This window comes from Nelumbo lutea, chromosome 3 (genome assembly GCF_056320005.1).
Source record: "Nelumbo lutea isolate HS-2025 chromosome 3, American lotus-T2T, whole genome shotgun sequence".
Lineage (NCBI taxonomy): Eukaryota > Viridiplantae > Streptophyta > Magnoliopsida > Proteales > Nelumbonaceae > Nelumbo > Nelumbo lutea.
In genome coordinates, this window is record NC_142686.1 from 63,965,826 (window position 1) to 63,985,249 (window position 19,424).

At 44.4% G+C, this 19,424-nt stretch overlaps 1 protein-coding gene and 1 long non-coding RNA gene across 2 annotated transcripts; one reads left to right on the forward strand and one right to left on the reverse strand.

The window, feature by feature from the left end:
• Positions 1-427: 427 nt before the first annotated feature.
• LOC148865334 (chaperone protein dnaJ 20, chloroplastic-like) lies at positions 428-2,413 on the reverse strand. The gene is made up of 2 exons (XM_088978510.1): positions 1,611-2,413; positions 428-767 (listed from the first exon to the last, which is right to left on the reverse strand). Exons 1-2 carry the CDS (start codon positions 2,079-2,081, stop codon positions 621-623), a joined length of 618 nt encoding a protein of 205 aa, XP_088834636.1. The 5' UTR covers positions 2,082-2,413; the 3' UTR covers positions 428-620.
• LOC148865335 (uncharacterized) lies at positions 2,413-4,545 on the forward strand. The gene is made up of 2 exons (XR_016110000.1): positions 2,413-2,992; positions 3,077-4,545. It is a non-coding gene; the product is annotated as an uncharacterized LOC148865335 (long non-coding RNA).
• Positions 4,546-19,424: the final 14,879 nt, after the last annotated feature.

A 19,424-nucleotide genomic window follows, 5' to 3' on the forward strand; every position in this document is an offset into this window, starting at 1 on the left:
GATGGTTTCTTAGTGCAGATTCTCCAAAATATTGATGGTTGTTACTTATACAAATGGTTGTTACTTATACAAGATGCTTAGAGATGACCCTGATACCTAGAGTAACATTCCGTTGATTTCACCAATGAAATTTACCAAGGCTAAAGCTTGGCCCTGTTGGATATTCTTAATAATTGAGTATATTGACTTTGATCTAAAGCCAGACATCTCTCCTGACTAGGGGAAAAGTAGTGAAGATCCAATTCAAGAAGGCAACTTTCAGCTAAAAGACCATTTGGATGTAGCTCATCAGCATCAGCCATGGAATTTACAGCCTGCCTTTATGGTGTGTGATCCAAACCAATAAAACCAATACGAAAAGAAAGTGCATGCTCTTTATAAACACTGCACAATATATGATTAAACTTGGAAAAATAATAAACTGAACTTAGACACTGGAAATGGAATTATCATTAAGACAAAACAGAAAGTAAACTTGTAATATTTCTGTACAATATGTTTTTCTTACAGGTTGTCGATAACATGGTTTGTAAGATAAGTCAACTTATCCATTTTGAAACCACCTTACATTAAAAAGGAAAGAAGAAACAATAAAAAGGGGGAAAAAAAACAAGAGATGGTTACTCTGCTGATGATTCATTCCTTTGCCTGCGCATCCGAGCTCCCCATGACATATTTCTCCTTGAATCCTTGTACATTGCCCTTCTCTTCAACTCTGAAAGTTGAGACTTCCAACGACTTCTCCAGTCATCTCTCTCTTCCAATCCCTAATTAGAAAAGAAATTCCAAAATCAGAACAAAACAAGATTGGACATTCAAACCTGAAGATACAGTAGTCGCATTTTAAAGGCATGAAAAATTTACAACATGAATGTGTTAACTGTTAAGGAAATCGAACTTAGAAGATACAAACCAATCAAAAGAAATTAATGGAGGATCAAATATCCGAGAAATTCAGAATAAATAAGGTTCAAATATTTAATTAAACATCAAGCCTTCAATCTCACAAAATAATAAGTTTTATGAAATTAACAAGTAGAAAATAGACAGAAAATAATACATGGATCCAAGTATTATGGGATGAAGGGAGAACAAAAAACTGCATTGCATAAAGAACAACAAGAAAAAGAAAACCTGAACCTTATGCAGATAAATGACAAATTCCGATATATACTAAAAAGAATGTCAAATCCTGCAAATAGATACATAAAAAAAAACACGGAAAATCTGAAAACAGAACAGATGAATGCTCAAGTCAGTAAAAAGACACAAGACAATCAAAGATTAAGATAATAATAATTAACATGGCAAGTTCTAATTGCTCTCAAGCTTAGAGCAATGAAAATCAAATAACTATTAATAAGAACAAATATAAAACTATCTGCTAATAGGAGATCGTCACAAAGCTCGTTCATGAACAAGCAGGAGAAACCATAATTCAGAAAAGGAACATAAATTCCGCAAAGCCAAGCTACTTCAAATCTAATAACTAAAGAATGCATACATAAACTTGAACATTCCCAAAAACCCAGATCAACCGATACCAAATTTTGACAACACGATGCAAATTCGTCCTACAGAGGTCATCAGAAACAGATCGAAAAAAGTACCTCGTCATATTGGTATTGTTTACGGGCCGAGAAAGTGAGATGCAAACCCCTGGCCAAATCTCCATCATATAAAGATCTTCTGCTGGGATCAGACAACACCTCGTACGCCTCCTGAATTTGAATAAACCTCCTGGTATGCTCATCTATCCGGTCCGGTGGCGACACGTCAGGATGGTACTTCCTGGCCAACTGCTTGTAAGCTTGCTTGATTTCCGAAGAGGTCCCACCTTGTGAAATCCCCAGCAACTCATAGAAACTCATCCCTGAAGTTTCAGTGACGAAACCATCGTTAACGGCGGCCTTTGTTCTGAAAGACCCACCACGATTTTCGATGAAGAAACTCATTTTGGGCTTTTGGGTATTGAGGAAAACGCAATTACAAGCCTCACTCGTCGATCTTCTGCTCAACGGTATCGGCTTTAGGCAAAGATCGAAGTTAACACCGCTTCCAGAGATGAACCCACAAGTCATATTTTCTTCCCCTCTGTTTCTTTCCGTGTATTATAAGGGAGTGTTCCCTCTGTTTTCTTTCGTGTATATCGCCTTGCTTTATAAGGGAGTGTTCTCAGTTCTATAGCGTTGATTGATGAGAAATTGAGGCTGTTTTCTGGGCCGATGCGTTCGCGCTACGTCGAACAGGGGTTAGGTACTACGGACAAAAATGGATAAAAATGTGTGGACTGAATCGAGCACCTTGCATCTTAATGTCCGTAAGTCCCCAAATTAAGAAAAGAAAGGATAATTGGACTCTTCCGACGGATTTTCGAGATGGAAGGTGAAAACCTGCAAGAAAGGAAGATAAGTGAGAGACCCCGGAGTGATATCCCGACTTTGGAACTCTGATGTTCAAATTATAAGTTGGGGCGTTTATTCGATCATGGTCACATCTGTTAGATCAAAGTGACATGTTTAAGTGAAGCAAATCAGGTGGTTAATCGGCTAACTCGCAATTTCCCATCTTATCGTCCAGTTAATTTAGATTCAGTGCCAAAGGATCTCGGTCATATTTATATTTTTGATTCCTGGAAAGGATTACCCCGCGTGTAACCCTTAATGTTTTAACTGTATGTAGAGAAAGCCTAGGCCCACTCTCGACCAAAGTAGGTAAATCAGATGACCGTATGGCCAAGTTGTTGCTTGTTAAACGTGGATCTGTGTTGGTTGTGTTTCTTTTGATGTGAGTTCAGCTTGGAAGGATGTGTTTCTACTGGCCAGGATATGCTTCTACCGTGGCATCCGAGGTGTCGTTGCCATGTGTCACAATCATGTTGGTGGTTAGTTCGACCCACATCACTTACCCCCCATTTTTCGAAGCTGAGGTGCTTCTGCTCCGGTGAAGTAAATCAAATTTGAGCGGTTCTTATCAAGCACTCCGATGCAAGGTTCATTTCAAGTTTTTAATCTCTATAGTCTTTGAAGTGTCGGTTCGGAATCATTCTAACAGGTTGTGTCTCCTTTGCCCACAGATTCCACACGCTTTTTAATTCAAAAGCGGATGCTAAAAATGCGCTTAACTGATTTTGCTTTTCAAGAAGCCTAATCATCACCAATTCTCACCATTGATATAGGATCAATTAATCCTGGCCATTGGAGTTACTTATAAATAGTCACCAAGGGTGGAGGGGTCTATTTATCTCGCTTGTCGTTCTTGGTTGGGTCCTGTGTTGGGGTGAAAGAGCATTGCAACAGAGGCTTCATCAGGTCATTCTTCCCTTTCTTCTTCTCGGGTGAGTTCTTTCGTCCTATCTTTTTCATTTCTGGGTTTCTAATTATGTCGAGCTCTTCTAAGTTGTGTGAGTTACAAGAGAGGAAGAGAGTTGTGCTCATGGAAGAGGAAGAGCTTCCAGACTCGGCCTCTTTCTAGCACAAAGTCTAGTCACCGAATCTCGATCTCCGAACAGTTGTTTACTCCGATTCAATTGGCGATGGCCAACTTGCAAAATCTTAGGGCTAAATAGCATGTTCCGGAATCATACAGATTTAGACTATCCACTCCATATAAAGCCCATGGGTCCATAGTGTAAACGGGTTGGGATGTAGGAGGTACGTTGGGTAAGTATAATGAATGAGAATGTAATAGCTGTGTGACATGTTCCAATTAATGTGTCTTTCATCTAAACTTTTTTGTTTCCTGATAGGAGTTATCTATTATTTTATTATTTTTGTCAAAATAATTAAAAATAAAAACAATGAAGAAAGAAAATCTAAACATATTGGGAATTGGGACTCATTTGCGTTTTCTTTTTTCATTATTTTGACAAAGATAATAAAATCATGGATAATTTATGTCTAAATGAGTAAAAACATTTAGATGAAATACACATTAATTGAAACATGTATCACACAGCTATTACATACTCACTCATTATACTTACCTAACGTACCTATTACATCCGGACCCAGTGTAAACGAGGTTTGCGTTTAAGTTGTCCAAGTCGAGCAACTAAAGGCCCATGCGGAGAAATTGAAAGTTGTAGGGGAGAAGGCCATTAAGTTGTACAAGGATCCTTTGAATTTTGTGCTAAGCGAAATGGGTATGTTGCTTCATTCTTGAAGAAAGGATTTAGGATGTATTGTCTTCTTTCTACAAATTGTTTTCTTAATCTCCCCATAAACGAAATGAAGATGGATTCAATTATAGAGGACATCGTGATTTAAATCAATAAGAAAAGCGAAAAGGAGGAAAAAATGTAGAACGAAGGAGAGGTTGGGGGAGGAATAAAGTGATTACAACAATCGAGGAGACTACTATTAACGTCCCCCCCCCCCCCCCGAGTGATACTTAAACTTTGTCCTCTTTTCTTGGCTCTTCTACATTATTACATTTTCAAGCTTCCATGCTTGAATTGCCCTATCTCTCTCTCTTTCTCTTGCCTCCTTTTTCTATTCAGTATAATGAATGAAATGAATTGTCACTCTTTTTTGCTAGCTCAAATTTATTGTTGAAATGTTGAGTTATAACTTAACTTTTTTTCCAATCATTTCCACCTTGCCTTAAGTTAGATTAACTAAGCTCCTCTTTAGGTAAACTCTTTGATAGGGGCAATTGACTAAAAGAATTAATATGACTGACGATTCCTCTCCCTTGGGTGAATGAAGCATTTTCTCTATTAATTAATCTCATCCTAACCTCTAACTCATGAGAGTGCATCCTATCAACAATGTGTCTCGGAGAAATAATTCATGAGAGAATCATTGTGACTCGAGGGAACATACTAAGTCCTTGCAGTCACCAAGCATTTGTCTTGGTGGTAGAAGGTACTACATTAAAGTGGAGACACCTGTATTGATACAGCCAAAGAGAATGCCCAAAGGTTGATACGAGAAGGAAATCTGCTTCTACAAATCAAGAATAGTGGTTATGGTGACTAGAGGTATAATGTTTAATTTTTTTATTCTTTTGACTGGTCAAAGCAATCATTGGTCTTCAAGATCTGATCAAGTCAGATCTATTTTTTTTATTCCATACTTTTATCTACATTGTTCAAAACTAGTGATTGCACAGCCGACCTTGAAAGGCGATTGTTGCTACTGATGATAAAGTATCTCCTATGGTTAGGGGTGCCAATTGGATTGGATTTGGTCCAATCTGGTCCAGTCTAATGTGAGTCCATTACAAATGGACTTGGTCCAATCCAATCCAATGAATATTTTGGACCGGTCTAGAGACTGCCCAATCTATTCAAATTCATATTAATTTAGATTGGTTTCAAATCAAACCTGGCCCATTGACACCTATGTTCTCATCTTCTACCAATGGACCAGATATTGGCTCAATCCAATATTAAATTCATTATGGGCGTACCAAGTCCGGTCCATCCAAATTCAATATGTTTTATTGGTTTGTCAAATCCATCCAAATGGATAAATCTCTTAATCTACCCCTAATGTTCAGAAAATTGACAAATTGTACCCTTATTATTTACATATTATCTTAAGCTACCCTCAAGTTTTTTGACAATTGTCTAAAACCTCCCTTACCATTAATTTTCTGTCACACTCCGTTCACATGTGATCACGTGAGTGGTAATTATTTTAAAATTCCTAAAATACCCTTATTGTTCACCACCACTGTTGGAAGTTGTAGCGGTGGCGGTGATTTTGGTATCGTTAAGAACCAGTAGTGCCGGTGGGATCGCTAAGAGTTCTAGAGACCCCTGCAACACAATTCATAGACACCCATTTCAAGATTCAAATAGAATAAAGAGATTGAATCAAATGATTGAACAGATACTTTGCAAGAAATTAAAACTCTCACATGTGGGGCCAACCGATGAACAAACATGCGACTAGTAGAGTAACCGATCAAGGCCCCTACTGAAGTGTAGAACCCACAAAGGCTTTGCAAATCCTGTGCCAACGGCAGCATCTCAATGTTGTTCCTCGCAATGCATGTATCAATAGTCACGTCAATGATCGCCACACCCGTAGTGATCCCATTCAAGCAAACCAACACCCCCAAAGCTAGCAATTTTCCATGGAAAGAAATTATTAAAGCTAAAACAACCCCCACAACTCCAGCCAGTACGGCTGGCATCAGTAACCTCTGACCGGGAAGACATCGGTGAGAAGACCACAAATGGGTTTCATCACCAAAGGAATGTAGTACAGCCCAATGTATAATTGGACTACAGAAGGTTGGACCTTCTGAACATCCTTCCATTAATAATCGAACACAACTCTGAAGAATGACCAGAAAAAGCCTTGGCTGAAGCCATAAACCATAAAAACACCAAAGGTGAAGCTTGGTTTAGTTGCTTGTAGATCCATATGGGTAGCCCCTATGTGAAGATCTATACGAGTAGCCACTTACGACTCTGGATGCTCCAATTGCACAGTAACCGGAGAGGGAGATTCTACAATAGTAACGATTCGGGGAGGCTCTGCCATCTCTTCAGCTATTTTCATCGACAAGATAATCTCTGCTAGTGGTGGCAACGGTTACAGAGTTGGCAACGATAGATTGCTTGACATCCCATTATGTGCGATGGAGGTGGTAGAGAGGAGAGAGAATTGATTTCAAAGAGATTTAAGAGAAGGGTTGTGTGTCCCCCTCTACAAAACCCTTGTTTGCATTTGGAAAAAAAATGGAAACCAGGAGTTTTTCATCAATTGGGTTTTATTTTGAAATTTTGATGAATATTGAAGGGCAATTTGATATACACTTTTTTTCCGTTAGTATTTACCAACATATCAATTGTTAGAAAACTTAAGGATAACTTAAGACAATATGTAAATAGTAAATGTACAGTTTGTCAATTTCGTAAATAGCAAGGATAGTTTAAGAAATTTATCCTTTTGATTTGATTTGTAGGAAGTCTAACCTAAAACTGATTATTGACACCCCTACCTATGGTTGCTAGTCATTAAGAGGTGACTACTAGTGATGATGAGGGACAACCATGTTTCTATTCGCTTAAATTTTATGTTATTTATTGGGATGTTTGGAATCGTGGCCGTTTTTCAAAAAATGGGTGTGCCACGTCGGATCTACATAGGTGTTTTAACAAACGCCTATGTATTTCATTGTTTGGTTCAGCTGATTATTAAAAAATCGGACATGCCTCAAAAATCAGGACTCCACCGATGCATGAAACACTAATCGGTGAACCATTTTCCTAATAAAACGCTAATCGGGACTCAACCGATGATGGTATTTATCTGTCAACACATACATAAAAAACGATAATGAAAATCATCTTACCAAATAACATAGTATTGTTCACTTTCTATATGGCAGAAGCGTTAAAAAAAAAAAAAAAAAAAAACAGATCTCGAAAACATTGACATTTTTCTTCAAAATCGATCCCATAAAACACCCAGCTTCCGAACACCATGGTTATCATTATTGACTTAATTTTTGGTACAGTTGATGTAGTGCACGGAAGCTATAGTGCCCCGGAACTAGTTATCTGGCAGATACACAATTGATTGTCATGATGTGGTTGTCGAGTTTATCCTTCAATGGCTGAAGTTTGCGTATGAATCTGAAGAAGTTCCAGATTTTTCTCGCGACTTCAATGATTACGTTTCGCTGATTTGGACCATTTGGTTGCAAAAGTTCAGGGTGCCGATCGTGTAATTTCAGAGCTCACGGAGAACATCGTTTCCGCGGTCGTAACTAATTTACCATTAATTTTGTTGCTGACATTTTCTGTTAATAAAAATTATAAATAGAAAAGGAAGATTAATAAATCAAATAAGAATACAAAGCATTTTCAAAAACATAATAATAATAAGAATACAAAATATAACAATTATTGTTAATTAGGAATAATAGAAAATTAATAGAAAAAAAGTAGAACAAAGTAAATTAATTAATTAATTAGCCTAATAATTAGGTTAATCAGCCTATTTACTGCTAACAATTCTTATTAACGAAATTTATTAGTAGAACAAAATACTAAATCAAATGAGAACATTAATTATTATTAATTAATAGTAATCGAGAGCCTCATAAGTAATAGTAACAATTCTTATTACTAACATGTTATATTATTATTTCAATTATTTGTTAAAAAGAATCCATTAAGCATTATGATTAGTTTAAGCACTTAGTTATATGGTATAGATTATGTATATGTAAACCTATTCATGGGTCGGGTAGCCCGATGGCCCGGCCCAGCCCGACCTGCATCCCGGTCAGGTTTGGTCATGTAATTAGACCCGTGGGCCTGACCTCAGGCCTAACACAATAAGACCGACTGTGTTTCAGGCCGGGCTCAGGATTTGTCAAAAAAGCCCAACCCGTATTATATATTTTATAAAATATATAATATGTATTTTATATACTATATAAAATATATAAATAATATAATATTTATTAAAATATATATTTATAATTTAATATATACATTTTTTATTCTTTTCTTTATAATTTCTCTCTCTCTCTCTCTCTCTCTCTCTCTCTCTCTCTATTCAGCTGCTTCAGCAGTAGTAACAGTATGGGCTAAATTTCAGGCTCGGGCCTAGGTCCGGGCTTCAGGCTTTTTATGAGGGTCGGGCTCAGGCCCAAGTTATAGGCCCGATGGTCGGACTGAGCCCGGGCTCGGGCCTTAAAAAATTCTGTTAATCCAGAGTGAAAGCCCGGTCCATGCCCGGCCCGGCCCAGCCCATAAGCAGGTCTATGTATATGTATGTATGTATGTATAGGCTTAAATGCTATTAAAAATTCTGAAAAAGAGCAAACTGTAAGGAAAGTCGATAAGCATCAAATCCATCTTTTCCATCAAATGACGAAAGAATGTGACTCCTTGATCTGGAATGTCTTTATCCTAGTGGTAGGTAGATGTGACCATCGTCCAATTGCACATTATCTTCAAGCAAAAAACAGATATTGACGAAAACATATCCGATCGATTCGAAGCCATTTGGACAAAAATTGATAACTACAAAGACAAGTTCAGTAGGTTCTTTTAGAGATAAATACATCAATTGCAAGCAGCATCTGAACCACTAGGATAAAGAGGAACATGGCAATTTCAGGAGTAAAATTGTGGAACTTGAGAAGAAATTAAACGCCTGTCAAAACAATGTCATAGAGGAAACTCTCATCAGAAAGGAACTTGATGGTTTACTAAGGCTAGAGTTGTATTGGAAACTGAAATTAGCTTAAATGCAAAATGAGCGAATGAATAATAATGGAATGGGGTACAGACCGAAGATGCCCAGAACACCAACACAATAGAAATACATGTCACAAACAAGAATGAAACTAGGGGCAAGCTATGAGTAAAATATAATGGTTTAGTGCAATAAAGAATAGTTCCAGCAAGACAATGGTTCAGTGGTAAAAGTTAACAGCAAGAAGAATATGAGCAATGATGATAATAACTGAAGTGCTTGAGGAGGAAATCAAATAGTACAAGAGTTTAAGTAAGCAGTACGAGTTAAAAAGAATGCAAATAAGGCTTATAGACTGATCATGAATGTTGATATTGGATTGGTACAGCTGCTACAATTATCAAGAAATGATAGAATGAGGTAAGATTGAGGTGATTTGTACAGGAAATATTATATGCTAATATTGAATTATTAATGAATGGCAGTTTATCAAATAAAGTTAAATAGATAATTTAGACAAAAGAGATTTTAACGATTCGGGTTTGATTCTGCTAATATGAAGGAAGGAACAAATCAGACATGTGTGTTTCTCAAATGTTTCAATGGTAAACTAATCAAATCATTCTACTAAACAAAATAGATCATGAAAGAAAATCACAATAGACGGGGAGTTTAGTACTTTCCTGTTCAGATAACATTGGGTTTCTTCTTCTCCCTTTGCAAATACGGTGATGACGGAACATGCAATTGGATGAAGCTTTCCTCTACGAGATCAAATGGAGCGAATAGAGGTTTGTTTCATCAGCCTATTTGATGAAGGAAGATTTGGCCCGACCTCATAGTTACACATGGTAAAGGCAACAGCTCGACAGAAAAACATGCCTAAGGCGTGCACACCAAGGGGAGAAACCAGCGGACCGAACTCCCCAACCAGCGGCCCGAATTCCCTACTAGGAGCCCGAACTCTCCCTTCAGCCCCAAGCCACTCAGACAGTACCCCGAACTGTCCTGCCATATAGCAGTTCGGGACACACCTCGCCGAACTGGCCCGCCTGCAGCTCACACCTCACCGAACTGGCCCGCCTTTTAGCAGTTCGGGACACACCTCGCCGAATTGGCCTGCCTTATAGCAGTTCGGGACTCACCTCAACGATCTAGTCTGCATTGGCAATACAGGACATACCTCCAAACCCAAGACTTCACCTCGCTCACCACTCCAGCACCGCCTCCAAGACGCCAAACCGAACAAACTGTACCAAGCCTGACACTGAGAAAGTTCGTATGTAGGGGCGGCGCACCTGACTGACTTGGGATCTGATGCTTGGCGGCCGCACTCCAAACGGTCACCTGCCACCGCCACCTAACACTGCCATCTCCAGTTACAGAGACGGCTCCGACAAGGAGCAGTGGCAGTTCTGTCCCAGCAGAAAGGATGACACCCGAACTGACAGAAACAAAGATAATCATACCCGACCTGACAGGGGCTTCGGAGTGAGTACGCAAAGTGGTTATAAAAGGCCCCCTACCCCCAACAACAAGGTATGTGAACTTTGCGCCATCTGGTCTTTACTTTGCCTTTGAGAGAATACTAACTTGAGCTTCGGAGTTGTCTCACCGGGTTCCCCCCGGAGTTCCCTCATCTTCTCCGTTTCAAGCTCCCCGTCGTTCCAGTCAGAAGCGAAATCGTTGACAGCTAAGACCGACCGAATTGTGCTCCATCAATTGGCGCCGTCTGTGGGATTACTTCTAAAAGCCTCCCTCTAAATCTCTCTTACCTCTCTTACCTACCCTTCTTTCAAAAACTCCAACACCCATAGCCGCCTCCAACAGTGTCAGACATGGAACAGAAACGGCCACCACTGGAGAGCAACTCCAAGTTCCCGTGGTGTGCATTGGACAGTTCACCATCCCTCTTTCAGTGGATGGGATCCCTAGTTTGAATGTGCCACAAGCAGTGGCGCCCCTAAACCCTCCTTTGTTGAACACCCCTCTTCCACTCCCTATTGAAACAAACTTCGCTGAACCAACTGTTGTTCCACTGGCAACACACCAGAACCAGCTGGACGACCTAATGCAGTGCATGCGGGCAATGCAAGCCCAAATGCAACAATTCCAGCAGCACCAACTCCAACAACACCAAGTACTGCACCACCTCTCTCAACACCATTATCAGTAGCAGTTCCCTCAGCTACCCCTAAACCAGTCACTACTCCCCTCCGGCACCCTGTTTCAAAGCCGGTTAAGGCCTCCCCTCAAGGTGGACAACCTCACCGAGGAGAAGCTTCCCAACCCCAGAACCCCCCTAATAGACAGGCCTCATCCCTAGGTCGAAAGCAAAGAAAAATCACCCCCGCCTCGCAGCCCGCAGGTGGGTCAGGAACCTCGCCCACAAAGTCACCTCGGCGCTCCAAGCCCGAGTTCCCACTCACGGAGAACCGGTTCAGCACCCTAGCAACAAGCCAACATTCCGGGCCCAGCAGCACCAACACCAGGCCCGCCCAAAGAAGGCGCCGGTGAAGTCGCCGAACTGCTACCCGTGTCCTACCCGAGCTCAGAGGCAAGGAAGAGACGAGCTCGGACGAGGTAAAAACTGTCCCAATTCTCTCAGTTCCTTCCCCCCTTTCATCAAAACTTCTGGCAATCCCCATGCCCAGAGACTTCAAACTCCCATCTCTAGACAAGTATGATGGGTCATTTGACCCCAACGACCACGTCGACGCGTTCCAATCACAAATGCACCTCGCTAGGGCCAGTGAGTCATGCATGTGTGTGGCCTTCACCACCACCTTCAGGGGGTGGCCCGCACCTGGTACCGGAACCTAGCTCCCGGGTCAATAAGAAGCTGGGCCCAGTTCGGGCAGATCTTCACCGCACATTTTGTTACCAGCAAACAGTGCCCCAGAACCGAGGAAAATATCTTCGGGGTAATCCAAAGGGAAGGAGAACCCATCCGGAGCTACATCAAGCAGTTCAATGAAGCATGATTGCAGATACCATGGTTAGACCCCGCGGTACAGCTCGCAGCAGCCAAAAGAGGGGTAACGCACAAAGAATTCAAATGGCACATGGTGGCCAGCCAACCAGCAACCGTGGCCGACTTCCTCAAGCTCGCGAACAAATTCATGAGAACAAAGGAAGAAATCAACCAAAGAACCGAAGGCGGGGTTGAAAAAAGAAAAAGAGAAGGCGAGCCCTCCAACCTAGGCAACAAAAGAAGCCAGGCCCGAGAGGCGAAGCCAAGCCAGCCGTCCCGAGCTCCCCTAGTAGTTCGGACGGATTACACGCCGTTGAACACAAGGCGGACCGAGATCTTGATGACGATCAAGGACGCCCCCTACATAAAGTGGCCACCTCGCCTAAAGAGTAATCCAAACGAGAGAAATAAAAATCTATACTGTAGTTTTCATAAAGATCACGGTCATAGTACCGAACAATGAAATAATCTCTGGGACGAGATAGAGGGACTCATCCGTCGCGGATACTTGATAAATTTTGTACATAATGACAATAATAATAAAGCGGGTCGGCAAGGGGAACACGGAAAGGATGCCCCCGAGTCAAGCGGCAAACCGGCTGACGCCTTGCAGCGACCTCCCCCAGAAGAGAGGCCAGTTCAGGGAACCATCCACGTGATAGTGGGTGATTCGGTGGTAGCAGGTTGCACTTCGGCAGTAGCACAGACGTCAGTTCGCGAGGCGGCCCGAGAGGAGCAGAACCCTCCAAAGAGGTCGAAGACGGAAGAACCGATCTTTTCCACAGAAGACACGTGAGGTGTTCACTATCCCCACGACGATGCGCTCGTCATAAAACTAAGAATCAGCGACTTCAAAGTCTGGCGCATACTCGTAGACTCAGGCAGTTCGGTGGACATCCTCTTCAAATCGGCATTCGACCAATTACAGTTGCAGAGAAGCAAGTTGAAGCCCACGCACACTCCTCTGGTGGGCTTCAGCGAAGAGGAAGTCAGGCCCCTAGGGAAGATAACAGTACCTGTGGAAATCGGCACATGGCCGTGCGCGGTAAGACTCAACCACGACTTCCTGGTGGTCGTGACCCCCTCCCCATACAACACCATAATAGGGCGGCCAATTATGCATATTCTACGGGCAGTGGTCTCCACCTACTATTTGGCAATGAAGTTCCCCACGAACTTCGGCGTGGGGGTAGCGCGGGGCGACCAGCTTGAGTCCCACAAATGCTATGTTGCCGCCCTAAAGGGAAAAACCAAGGCAGCCGACGACCTCGAACTGGAGCGGCCTGCGGAGCAAGGCGAGGAATGAGCTTCGCCCACTGAGGAAACAGTTGCGGTCCCGACCTTGGCTACAGATCCGGCGCGAATGCTACAGATCGGTGCTTCCGTCAAGGAGCCTCTACGAACTGAACTGGTGAGTTTCTTACTTCAAAATTTAGATATTTTTGCATGGTCCGCGGTGGATATGCTCGGTATTGACCCTGGCCTTATAACTCACAAACTCAACACTGACCCTGTAGTCAAACCCATTAGACAGAAGAAACACAACTTAGCCCCGGAGCGCTGTAGGGTACTCGACGAAGAAGTCGAAAAGCTCCTCGCAACGGACTTCATAAGGGAAGTTCATTACCCAAGCTGGGTAGCCAACCCAGTGCTGGTGAAAAAAGCGAACGGCAAGTGGTGCATGTGCGTCAACTACACCGACCTGAACCGACATTGCCCAAAAGACTGCTTCCCCCTGCCCCGAATTGACCGCCTAGTGGACGCAACCTCGGGACATGAGCTGCTAAGCTTCCTGGACGCCTACTCGGGCTACAACCAAATCAAGATGGACCAGTCCGACGAGGAAAAAACCAGCTTCATAACCGAGTTCGACCTGTACTGTTACAAGGTCATGCCCTTCGGATTAAACAATGCTGGGGCGACCTTCCAAAGACTTGTAAATAAACTTTTTCGGCCCTTAATTGGCACGAAAATAGAATGTTATGTAGACGACATGGTCATCAAAACACAATTCTCACAAGAACTAATAAAAGACTTAAATTCTGTCTTCCAAATTCTGTGTCAATATAGAATGAGACTGAACCCAAACAAGTGTGTCTTCGGTGTCACCTCGGGTAAGTTCCTAGGGTACATTGTCAACCGGGGCGGTATTGAGGCCAACACGGACAAAATAAAGACCATCATTGATATGAGACCACCCCGAAAAGTAAAAGAGGTTCAGAGGCTAAATGGCCGCATAGCCGCTCTGAGCCGCTTCATGTCCAAATCAGCAGACCGTTGCCTGCCTTTCTTTAAAGCAATCAAAGGCAAAGGGTTCGAATGGACCCGAGATTTCCAACTCGCGTTCGACGAGCTAAAAACCTACCTCGTCATTGTGCCAACCTTAGCCAGACCCGAGGAGGGCAAGGTCTTAGAACTGTATCTCTCAGCGAGAGACGAGGTGGCCAGTTCGGTACTAATAAAGGAAGTAGATCGGGTCCAGCGGCCCATCTATTACGTTAGTAAAATTCTGCAGGGAGCAAAGACAAAATACCTGCAGATAGAAAAAATAGCATACGCACTGGTGATTTTAGCTCAAAAACTCCGCTTGTACTTCCAAGCTCACCCCGTCGTCGTCTTAACTATCAAACTTCTGAGACAAGTCTTGCTCAAGCCCGAGGTTTCCGGTCGGCTGACGAAGTGGGCCATTGAACTCAACGAGTACGATCTCCAGTACAAACCCCGGACCGCCATTAAGGCCCAAGCCTTAGCAGATTTTATCGCCGAGTGCACATTCAGCCTCGAAGCCCATGAGCAGGTTGAGCCCGAGATCCCCAGTTCAGGTGAACCCGGAGCTCCCAAGCCAATAGTGTATGAACCCCGTGAAGTAGCAGCCAGTGTGGCATCTCTCCTGGTCAGGCCAAGCGCGAACTGGGATGAGGAGCTCTGGATCCTTCACGTAGATGGTTCCTCGAACCAGTAGGGCAGCAGGGTTGGAATAGTCTTATGCGGCCTGGGTGGCACAAAATTGGAATACGCACTACACTTTGAGTTCGCGGCATCCAACAATGAGGCAGAATACAAAGCACTGATAGCCGGGCTGAACCTAGCACAAAAGGTAAGAGCAAAGCACATAGTCATCTGCAATGATTCCCAGCTCGTGGTCAACCAGGTTACGGGCGAGTACGAAGCACGCGAGCTCTCCATGATCGCATACTTAGCGAAAGTAAAAGAGGCCCTGCTCAACTTCCACTCACACTTCATCAGGCAAATCCCGAGGTCAAAGAACACTGAGGCCGACGCTCTGTCCCGGTTAGCCAGCACAACTCACAACAACATGAGAACCGTGTACATAGAGGACTTACCTCGACCTAGTATTCTCGGTGGGGCAGAGGAGGTCGCTCCCGTCCTTGAAGCAGAGCCGAGCTGGATTGACCCACTCGCGAGCTTCTTGCTAGATGGAACCCTCCCTGTAGACCGCAATGCGGCCAAAAGGGTGTAGTGTCAGGCAGCCAAATACGTCATAATTGACGAACGGTTGTCCGACGGTCCTACATGCTCCCCTACTTGCGTTGCCTGCGACCTGCCGAAGCCAAGCTTGTACTCCGCGACACTCATGAAGGTCTGTGCAGCGGACACCTGGGGGGCAGAGCACTCGCCCAAAAAGCACTTCGACAAGGATACTACTGGCCAATGATGAAGGCAGAAGCCGTCGAGCTCGTTAGAAAATGCGGCAAGTGTCAAAAGCACGCCAATATCCACCATCAGCCTGCTTTCGACCTCAAATACCTCGCCAGCCCATGGCCCTTTGCACAATGGGGCATCGACCTCCTGGGGCCATTTCCGCCAGCAACAGGTGGGAGAAAGTTTCTAGTGGTGGCAGTAGATTACTTCACAAAGTGGATAGAAGTCATACCTCTGACAACAGTTACAACCCGAAATATACAGAACTTCTTTTGGAAGAACATAGTATGTTGCTTCGGATTACCTCGGGTATTGATCTCCGACAACGGCAAGCAGTTCGAGGATATCAAGTTCCAAGAATGGTGCCAGAGTATGGGAATTCGGCAGAACTTTACATCAGTCATGCACCCGCAGGCAAACGATCAGACAGAAGTAATGAACAAAGCCTTCTTGTGCAGACTAAAAGCACGTCTAGACCGAGCTAAAGGGTTGTGGGCGGAAGAGCTACCAAGTGTTTTATGGCCTCACTGAACTACAGAAAAAACCACCACAGGAGAGACCCCCTTCAACCTCACCTACGGCACTGAAGCGGTAATCCCAGCGGAAATCGAAGTACCTACACTGCGACTAGAAACATATGACGATCAGACGAACGGAGACGAGTTACGCACCAACCTCGACCTACTGGACGAGGTAAGAGACCTTGCGCACATCCGGACAGCGGCCTATCAGCAGCGGGTAGCTCGGTACTACAATTCCAGAGTAAAGAAGCGGAGCTTCGGAGTCGACAACCTGGTTCTCCGTAAGATTATGGTGCCCGAACCCGGCGTGGGCAAACTTGGACCAAATTGGGAAGGACCCTATAAAGTAAAGAGAGCGCTCGGGGGGGCATACGAGCTCGAAACCTTAGAAGGCAAACAAGTACCCCGAGCGTGGAATATCATTAACTTAAGGTGATACTACCTATAGACCGCCAAGCGAAGTGGACGAAATCTCTACGAGAGTCTAAGGGCCAGGATGCCGAGCTAACAAGAGGAACCTCGGCACAGGCAAGCAAAGAAAAGTCGAGCATACTATCAGTTCGGCAAAATATCAGTCAAGACTAAAGCGAAGCAAAGACTAAGTACTAAACACCGAAATAGGTCGCGCGAGTGCAATAACCCGGGCAAGAAACAGATTGGGCATATTATCAGTTCGGCAAATTATCATTTCGAAAAAAAGAACAACACTTAACCAAAAAGATTGTCTATTTCATTGCAAGAGAAGGAAGAGTACAAAAAAAAAATTTACAAGCCCGAAGCTACTTCTTCCCCATCAGAAGGCACTTCAACGACACCCGAAGGCCCTGCCTCGCCCTCGGAATCTGGCTCGCCATCAGTAGCGTTGACCATCTCCTGAGTTATACGCGAAGTGGATATGACACTAATATCGAGGTTGGGGTACGTATTCCGAATCATCCACCGGCTCAGTTTGAATCCCCTTCTGTAAGAATCCACCATCAGGTTGTCAAAACGCGGCGAGGCGATGTAGTCCTCAACGGCCTTCTTCTTGGCATCTTTGATACCTTGGGAAAAGATCTGCATTTTCTCCCTGATGTCCTCCTGAAGATATTCGACCTGATGCTGCAGGTCCAACCTCAGGCCTGCCATATGCTTCACGACTACCCCCATGGCCTCGGCATCCCACTGAGACATCGCCTACTTGGCCATAGCAACGCGAGCAGCCTCTTCGGCAGCATGAGCGGCTGCCTCAGCAGCTCGGGTATTCGCCTTGGCGGCACGAAAAGCCTCTTCGGTAGCATGAGCGGCCGCCTCAGCAACTCGCGCCTGTCATAAGCTCCTCTCCACCTGGACCGCTAAGGCGTGAATAGAAGAGTTCACCTACCAAAAGAAACAAGTGAGCGACAACAGCAAGAAGGATAGAAAACGAAGGCAGACGAAATCTAACTTACCACCATAGCATGAGTTACGGCACGACAGGTGACTTGATTCAAGGGAAGATCAGTCCACGCCGCTATCTCCTCGGGGAAAGTAGCCTCCCTACTCTTCTGAAGAGCGTAGTTCGACGACAACACGCTCTTGAACTCCCCTTGAACTCCCAAGCCCGAGGGCATAGCCCGCATATGAGCGGACCCAGAGTAAGCAGGAGCACTAGAGTAGGCGGGAGTACCCGTGTGAGTGGTCTCGGCGTAAGGGGCCCCTGCCGCTTCATGCATCGGAGGAGCCACCTCGGGCTCCCTGGGCAGATCCTCCAGCGTGTGGCCTGGAACTTGAGGCTCCTCATCCAGGGGCAGCTCGATACGAGTTCGCTTGGCGACCCGGTTCCTCCTCTTCATGCCTTGGAACAGGCGCCCCCCATGAGCCCTCTCTGAGTCCATCACACCTGCAAAAAAGAGTTTGGCATCAGAAAAAACAAAGGAACAAAGCAAACAAGAAACCTCTGAGCAAGAAACCTACTCGAACTCAGGCTGGCCGCAATAAGCTTGGCCTCCGTTAAGTACTGATGGCATTTTAACCATTGTCATGCCCATTGCCGGAGGCCCTTCATAGTCTCCTTATCGAGAGTGACACCAGAATCAGGAGCGACCTCCCCCCACCCAGTCTGAAAAAGGCCACCCTTGTGCATTTCGCACCCCGAAGTAGTCCTGCTTCCACGCCGAGACCTTGTTGGGAAGTTCGTGCAGAAGCTTAAAACTGGGTGAGGAGACAGGTAATACGCCCGTCTTCCCCCGGGAAGAGAACCCGCTTGTTTCTTGAGCATTAAAATAGAGGAGAATATCTCCAAGTCTAAAGGGAAGCCCTGTTCGCAAAAAAGGGAGGCTGTCCCCACCAAGTTCCGAATAGAGTTCGAATGAAGCTGGCCAATGGTAACGCCGAAGTGGTTTATGACCTCGACGAGAAGGGGGTGGAAAGGCAATCGCAGCCCCGCAGCGAGCTGCTCCCGAAATATCACGATCTCATCAGGACCGTGTTCCCAAGGAAAGCTACTCAAAGGAATGAAATAGGCGTACCCACCGGGCAAATTGTAAGTAATAATAAGAGATTGGAGCTCCTCGGGCGTCATGGTCGAATGACCAAACCTATCTAGCATCCGACCTCGACGAGAGGTAGATGCCAAATTGCCCAAAGCGGCTCGGCCTACGGGTTCAAACTCGTCCTCAAGTTCTACCTCAAGATCACTAAGGCCATCGGGGGATGAGACTCGATTCGTAGAACCTACATCAGACCTACTCAAAGAATCATCTAAGCTATCCAAGCTAGACATCGAGGATAAAAGGTGGATTCAAGAAAGTACTCACCCGAAAATATGTTTCGAAGGCTCCGGAAGCTGAAACAAGCAAGAAGACATTGGAGGCAAAATAACAAGCCTAGACGCGAACTGAAAGGCCTGGGCGCGAGCTGAAAAATTGGACGCAAGCTCAAGAAGCAAACCGCAGAAGTAACAAATCGACTAGGGTCCCCAACTATTTATAGCTATAGTAACCAAGAACCAACAGTGTAGATCAAAGTCAATCCAACGGCCCGCATTTGCGTTGACCGCACGTCCCTTGAGACCAAGACATGATTGGCACACATCTCTCTGAAATGGACGAAACGTCAGCACACGTCTTTCTG

What these genes read in the sequence shown, in the direction of transcription:
- LOC148865334 (XM_088978510.1), bottom strand. Translation starts at nt 2,081, where the DNA reads ATGACTTGTGGGTTCATCTCTGGAAGCGGTGTTAACTTCGATCTTTGC. An exon ending in AACAATACCAATATGACGAG is followed by an intron (nt 768 to 1,610) that starts GTACTTTTTTCG and finishes TTTTCTAATTAG; the next exon opens with GGATTGGAAGAGAGAGATGA.